The 7,500-nt window shown below is 52.1% G+C and overlaps 1 protein-coding gene and 1 long non-coding RNA gene across 2 annotated transcripts in view; one reads left to right on the top strand and one right to left on the bottom strand.

Moving 5' to 3' along the window:
* Positions 1-2,087: 2,087 nt before the first annotated feature.
* The window catches only part of lgals17 (galectin 17), a 5,935-nt gene continuing 522 nt past the window's right edge, over positions 2,088-7,500 (top strand). The window contains exons 1-7 of the mRNA XM_060043999.1: positions 2,088-2,310; positions 3,897-3,940; positions 4,167-4,511; positions 5,685-5,775; positions 6,037-6,215; positions 6,658-6,723; positions 7,188-7,500. The exon at positions 7,188-7,500 is cut by the window's right edge and continues 522 nt beyond it. Coding sequence (XP_059899982.1) covers positions 2,282-2,310; positions 3,897-3,940; positions 4,167-4,511; positions 5,685-5,775; positions 6,037-6,215; positions 6,658-6,723; positions 7,188-7,273 — 840 coding nt within the window. The 5' untranslated portion in view covers positions 2,088-2,281 and the 3' untranslated portion in view covers positions 7,274-7,500. The remainder of the gene's footprint in view (positions 2,311-3,896; positions 3,941-4,166; positions 4,512-5,684; positions 5,776-6,036; positions 6,216-6,657; positions 6,724-7,187) is intronic.
* LOC132451506 (uncharacterized) lies at positions 6,214-7,065 on the bottom strand. Its single transcript, XR_009524119.1, has 3 exons — positions 6,818-7,065; positions 6,485-6,767; positions 6,214-6,294 (listed from the first exon to the last, which is right to left on the bottom strand). It is a non-coding gene; the product is annotated as an uncharacterized LOC132451506 (long non-coding RNA).

Here is a 7,500-nt window from a genome sequence, read left to right as displayed (position 1 = left end):
ATGTAAAATGTTGCTTATACGCGTGAAAGGCGTGAAACGCGTAATACGCGCGTAAACCAATGGTTCCCTATGGAAAAAATGGCAATTTCATACGCGAAGTACGCGAGATACGCGTCTGGTGTGGCCGCACCTTTATTCTTCATGTTTAACCTCTGTTTTTCTTTTATTCCTAGTCTGTCTTACATAGTTTTGATAGGGCAATATGTAAAGCGTCTTAGAGTACCATATTAAGCGCTATATACATTTTATTTATTATTATTATTATTATTATTATTATTATCCTTTGATTGGATGGTCAGAGAGTCAGAGCCAGCATAGCATCGATAGCTACCGGCACAAACTAAAATAAAGCGAATAATAATTAAATAAATAACGCGATTCCCTGTAGCGAATTAAATCTTAGTCCAGAAGCACGACTGGACAGACTCGACTTTCAGCATTAGCCTCCATGGCGATAGAAAGGGACTGATTGTTGGAACTGAAGCGCACAGATAAACTGCACAGCAGTGTAATCTAACTCTCCTTGAGGAAAGAAAGGAGGATGGACTTTGCGTACAAAAATCAGTAGTTTTGCTGAGTAATTCATTTTATTTAAACGTTTTAGTATTTTTGTTATTTAATTAGGTTCATATTGACGTTTCTGTTGGAGATGATGTATGTATGGCTACAGTGAAAATAGACGAAAATAGACTTCTTGCTACATGAGATACCTATCTGTTATGCAACGCCCTGTTATACTGCATTTCTGTGTAATATTGATGGTTTCTATAGCCGTGAAGTCATAATGATGAAGAGGTGGATTAGTTCATGTAGGACACCAGTCAAGGCCTAGGTGTGAAATGCACGGCCCGCCACTGGGTCCCATACAGCTGCGCGCCGCGCCCCGGGGTTTGACAGTCGCTCGCCCCGGGGTCAGACAGAGTCTTACCTTCGACGCTCAGACGCAGAACGCTGCTGGTGACGGATAGTTGCGGTTTGCGTCCAACGCAAAAATACAGACCGGCGTCCGACCGGTTAACCGCGATCAGCTTCAGACTCAGCGGCTGGTCCCGAAGGTCTCCGGTAGAGACTGCCCTCGGGTGGTACGTCTCGATGGAGGTCTGGTTCATCCTGGTTAGTGACAACGTGAGCAGCGGCGTCACGCGCTCCCCGTGGAGATGGAACCACGTTATCTCCTGGACGGGGTCGGCGAGGTCACATGGTACAGAGAAGTTCTTCCCCGCACCAAGAGTCGAACCCGTGAGGAGGAGGCAGACAGCAACACCTGCAACACGGAGGGGGGGCTCAGAGACCTGTCTGTCTGTCTGTCTGTCTGTCTGTCTGTCTGTCTGTCTGTCTGTCTGTCTGTCTGTCTGTCTGTCTGTCTGTCTGTCTGTCTGTCTGTCTGTCTGTCTGTCTGTCTGTCTGTCTGTCTGTCTGTCTGTCTGTCTGTCTGTCTGTCTGTCTGTCTGTCTGTCTGTCTGTCTGTCTGTCTGTCTGTCTGTCTGTCTGTCTGTCTGTCTGTCTGTCTGTCTGTCTGTCTGTCTGTCTGTCTGTCTGTCTGTCTGTCTGTCTGTCTGTCTGTCTGTCTGTCTGTCTGAGCGAAAAACATTTTTGAGCGAAAAATAATTTATCTGTGTTTTGTTTTTATTTCTATATTCTGCAAACTTTCAGCCGATAGGCCGAAAAGTTATCAATAATCATAATGAATGGATCAATAATGTCTGGACTCATCTGATGAACTGGTCCACTCACACGCGAGACGGAGGGTCTGTGCTGCCATGGCAACGCGCTGCGGGTCCGAGAGGCTTGTTGTCCCGCACGAGTGTGATACTGAGCGACAGAGGCAGCGGGAAACGAACCAACCGCGTGAGGGGCTTCTGAATAAACTGGGGTTTAAAGCTTAATGCTTAATGCCGACCCCCCCCCCCCCCCCACACACAACCCCCCCCCCCGTGGGCCCCTCCTATACGAAGACTTTCCCCCCACGGGGAAACTGAAAGTGGAGGAGGAGGATTTAATTAACGTTTCAGGAGAAACGGAAACTTGGCAGCGACCATAAGTTTCGTTTTGGTTAAAGTTCTACAGAGACGAGCCCCACTCAGACCACACAGACACACACTGCTTCGCGAGACGGGAAGAACCACTCACACCCACACCCACTCACCCACACTCACTCACTCACTCACTCACTCACTCACTCACTCACTCACTCACTCACTCACTCACTCACTCACTCACTCACACACACACACACACTCAGTGTAGAATCGGCTAAACTGGACCCCATTCACCACCAACTATGAGGATCAGGATTCCAACGCGTCTGTGGTGAGCTCGCTTGTTTTCTGATAATTTTAAGTCTTATTGCTTTATAGGCTGACGTGTTGAATTGGAATGATGAATATGAATATTCACCATAGGCTGCGTCAATTATATCTATCTCTCTACATTTCTTTCTTGAAATACATGTAGGCTTTAGCCTACCGTACACACACGCAAACGCACACACACAGCCCAGTGAGGAGACAGCAGGTTATCACACACACACACGCACACGCACACACACACACACACACACACACACACACACACACACACACACACACACACACACACACACACACACACACACACACACACACACACACACACACACACACACACACACAGTTCAAGTTCGGTTTTGTTTCTGCAGAAGTGTGCACGGGGCTGTGAGAACAAGCCCCTCCCCGCCCGCGAATGTTATTTTCGTAAAATGAATCCGGGGAAATCATGAATATTAATGAGGCGGATAATCCAATCACGTTGTTTAAATCCCTAATCCAATCCAAAAAGACCAAAATCCGTCACGTGACTGCAGCTGTTTGCTCGATCGCAGGAAAGGTAACTTAAATTGTATTGTAGGCCTATATTAAACTAACATTATTCATTATGTTGACAAATGTATGATGTTTAGTGTTGGAGCGGCTGATGTAAATTATTTAAATCTGTTATTTCTGATGACATGTTCAAGCTAACCACAGTTATGAATGGTTACTTCACCACATAATGGACAACACCATATAAGGATTGAATGATTCATGAGTTAAAGATGAGTTAAAAAATACAAACATGGCCACTTTACCATTTCCGTTTAAGCCAAAACAGACCAAAGGTTTACCTGGGTAAATTAGAACATGTAGGCGTGGCCTATTTACCGTTCCGCCCACTCCCAATATAACTGTTTGTTTACCTATGTTCGGCAGATGCTTCATGAACCACATCCAGAACGCAATCCCGTTTACCTTGTGTCCCTGTTAGAATAAACAACGTGTTGAACATCGACCACTCTCCAAGTCATACCTATAGCACGAGACCACCAAACCACAAAGGATTAAAATAGTTTTACATCAATGCTAAAGGCCTGTTCAGCTCATGATCACAACAAAAGAGCAAACAAATTAATCAATATTCCTCTTTAATAGAAATATCCAAGATTACAAAGGCCTAGCTCCACATTTCGTCTTGATTGTAGGCCTAACGACGTGCATTTTGGGGATCTCACGATTTATTACATTACTGCTGTTTGGTGAATCAGAATTGGCTTTAATTTGCCCTCCTTTGAGAAGTGTGTTCAGGATAGCGTGAGTCATCCTGAACACGTCTTTACACATTAAATAGCGTGAAGGCGAAGTTGACATACATTTTCATCGAAGTGAACGCGAAGCGGCAGAGCGGCTGTAGACAATTATGAATGAAGGCATGAAGACGTAGCTCTTGCTGGCCCGCGAGTTTGACTGACAGGCTGCCTGTCCAATCCTAGCGCTGGAGGCGGGACTATTCCGCCTACGTAAAAACCATTCGCTCCCCGCGGCCCTAGAGGGCGCCGGTGGGTCTTTATTACTCTCCCCTCACACTGAGCTGTGTGGTTCCAGGTCCCCCGGCCGGCTGACCTCCGTCCTGCTGCTGGAGCTGATGGGTGAGCACAGAGGACCCGCCCCCAGATGGGCGTGGCCCTCCGTAGCAGAGGACCCGCCCCCAGATGGGCGTGGCCCTCTGTAGCGGAGGACCCTCCCCGAGACTCCCAGAGGGGCGTGGCTCTACATAGCGGAGGCCCCGCCCCCAGGTGGGCGTGGCCCTCCGTGGCGGAGGCCCCGGTGAGTACCCAGGCCTCCTGTCTAAGCCCCTCCCCCCTCTGCCCGCAGTCTCCTGGGCGCGGGCCGGAGCCCCGCCCCCGGTGGTGGTGTGTGCGGTGGGGGGGCGGGCCCTGCTCCCCTGCAGCTGGGAGGAGGGCGGGGCCCACGTGGAGTGGCGGAGCCGCGCGCCGCTGGAGACGGTCTACGAGAGGTGGGGCGAGCGGACGTGGGCGGCGCCCGGGTTCCAGGGGCGTCTGGCCGTGGCCGCCGGGGCGCTGGCGGCGGGGGACTGCTCCCTGGAGCTGCTGGACGCCCAGCTGCTGGACGGCGGCGAGTACGACTCCTACGGGCTGCAGGGCGGCGGGCGGCTGGTCCGCCGCATCCCGCTGCACAGCGTGCGCCTCAGCGTGCACGGTGAGGCCCCGGGTCAAAGGTCAGGGAGATGGAGGTGGAGGAGGGACCTAAACAGAACTGGGCCCGGTTTAACTGGCGTAGCAGGATAGACTTGGAGGATAGCAGGACAGGCCAAGTTGTTTAATTGTTCATTCCAAGTTTGCATCCGTGGGCAGTTGAGGCCAAATGAAACGGCATGTTGAATTAAGGATGTTGTCTCGGCTCTTCTTTATTTGTGGCCGTGGGTCAGTAGGCGAGGGCCTGGGCGCGATGGGCAAAGCCCGCACACAGACCGGTAAGAGAAAGCAAAGCAGTCGCAGCATAAACAGTATTATGTAATGAATGGCCTCATCTGAACGTCTGCGACAGATGTAATTAAGGATGTGATTGCCACAATCTCCTTCGCTCCTTCTATATTTTCTATATTGTTTTTAAATCAGCGTAGGCTATGCTATGTTCGCCTTTGGTTAAATAAATGTTTAGGCCTACTAGAAGGATTTTGAGCAATGTTTTATCGCAAAGACTGCAATATTTGCACCTGCGCATTAAGTGGAAAAATCGATCCCTGAGCCATCGATTTCAGAACGTTCTCTCGGGACAGCGCCGTTTACGAACAACGTAAGGAGTGTTTCCTAAGGAGGCTCCTAGAGACCGTTCGGGAACCACGCCTATAGAGGTAAACATCGTTGATTAGTCTAAACGTAGGAGTCTTCGTCGCGCGCTAGAGGGAACGTTATCGGGAAACCGGGCCCCGGTCAGTAGACAAAGTGAAAGTGAAGGTGGAACCACAAAGTGAAGGTGGAACCTACAGCGGCTGGAGACCGGGAGACCAGGAGGGGGAGGCCAGGAGGGGGGAGACCAGGAGGGGGGAGGCCAGGAGGGGGGAGACCAGGAGGGGGGAGGCCAGGAGGGGGAGACCAGGAGGGGAGACCAGGAGGGGGGAGGCCAGGAGGGGGGAGACCAGGAGGGGGGAGACCAGGAGGGGGGAGACCAGGAGGGGGGACCAGGAGGGGGGACCAGGAGGGGGCAGACCAGGAGGGGGCAGACCAGGAGGGGGCAGACCAGGAGGGGGGAGACCAGGAGGGGGAGACCAGGAGGGGGGAGACCAGGAGGGGGGACCAGGAGGGGGGAGACCAGGAGGGGGGAGACCAGGAGGGGGGAGACCAGAGGACTGACCCTGTGCTCCTCTCCCAGACCATAAGCTCCAGAGGTCGGTGAGCGTTGGAGAGGACCTGACCCTGGAGCTCATCACCCCCCAGGCCCAGAGGGTGGTGTTCCAGGAGAGGTGAGCCCCCTGCTGCACCTCACCCACCAGGACCTGCTGCGCCCCACCCACCAGGAGCAGCTGCTCCTGCTGGGTGGGGGGCTGCTGCTCCTCCACCCACCAGGAGCAGCAGCACCAAGCCTTACACCGAGCCTTCACCTAAGGGGGACTGTGGTGGGACGGGGGTCTGGGGGGGTCTGAGAGGGTCTGGGGGGGGGTCTCCCTCGCTGGGGCCGTTTTGCTTCCAGGCTGACCCCCCCGCCCCCCGTCCTGTGTCCCCAGGAACGGCTCCAGCTGGGGTCTGCTGTGGCAGAGGGGGGGGGCGGAGTCCCCCCGGCTGAGGAGGGTCCCGGGCCGGGAGGAGCTGGTGCTGACCCACCCCACCCCCGAGGACCAGGGCTTCTACAAGGTCCTGGACGGGCACGGGCTGGCCGTCAGCACCCTGCTGCTCAGCGTACGAGGTAGGGGGGGGTAAACAATGAGATGCAATGAGTTAGCACTACAACATGATGAGGTTGGGATACCTGTCTGTCTGCTCACCTGTCTCTCTATCACCTGTCTGGCTGTCTGCTCACCTGTCTCACTGCTCACTTGTCTCACTTTCTCTGCTCACCTGTCTGTCTGTCTGCTCACCTGTCTCTCTGCTCACTTGTCTCTCTGCTCACTTGTCTCTCTCTGCTCACCTGTCTCTCTACACACTGTCTTTCTGCTCTCCTGTCTCTCTGCTCACCTGTCTCCCTGCTCACCTGTCTCTCTCTCTGCTCACCTGTCTCTCTACACACCTGTCTGTCTGTCTGCTCACCTGTCTCACTGCTCTCCTGTCTCTGCTCACCTGTCTGGCTGTCTGCTCACCTGTCTGTCTGCTCACCTGTCTCTCTGCTCACCTGTCTGTCTGTCCGTCAGAGTCCCTCCCGGTACCAGAGCCCCACCAGGACTACAGGGAACACAACTCTCCTGTCGGCAGCACAGGTGAGGTCCACACAATACCGCATCTACACAACACGTACACACAGCTACACAACACGTACACACACACCTACACAACACGCATACACACACACACCTACACAACACGTACACACAGCTACACAACACGTACACACACACACACACACCTACACAACACGTACACTCAGCTACACAACACGTACACACACCTACACAACACGTACACACACCTACACAACACGTACACACACACACCCATACACACACATACAGATGCACAGAACCTACACAACACATGCTCACTTCATACATAGTCATTCTAACATCACCAATTAACAATTAAACTATATATAGATATATATATATATATATATAGATATATATACAGATATATATATATACAGATATATATATATATATATACACAGACACACAACTATATGAATACAACATATCAGGATTAAATCCCTCTCTCTCTCTCCCAGCTGTCGGGCCTCGCCCGCCCGGCTGTATCCCTCTCTCTCTGCTCCTGTGGACGTGTGCGTTGGCCTCCAGGCTGACTCGGTCCTGAGATGGACTGCTGAGTAGTTTGAACCATAGATTCATTATATAGAACACTGTCTCCCCCGCGCTGCTGGCCAATGGAGCCGAACGTCACCACTGGCGGCCATCTTGCCACAGTCAGCTGCTCGCCCATAACGTTGTTGATAGGGGTATATGTACTTTTTAAATGAGCATAACTTGCTAAATTTTCAACCGATTTCCTAACGGTTTGGTTTGTTATAAACGTCAGAGATG

Source organism: Gadus macrocephalus, chromosome 22, assembly GCF_031168955.1.
Source record: "Gadus macrocephalus chromosome 22, ASM3116895v1".
Classification (NCBI taxonomy): domain Eukaryota; kingdom Metazoa; phylum Chordata; class Actinopteri; order Gadiformes; family Gadidae; genus Gadus; species Gadus macrocephalus.
This window is presented reverse-complemented; position numbering and strand designations above follow the sequence as displayed.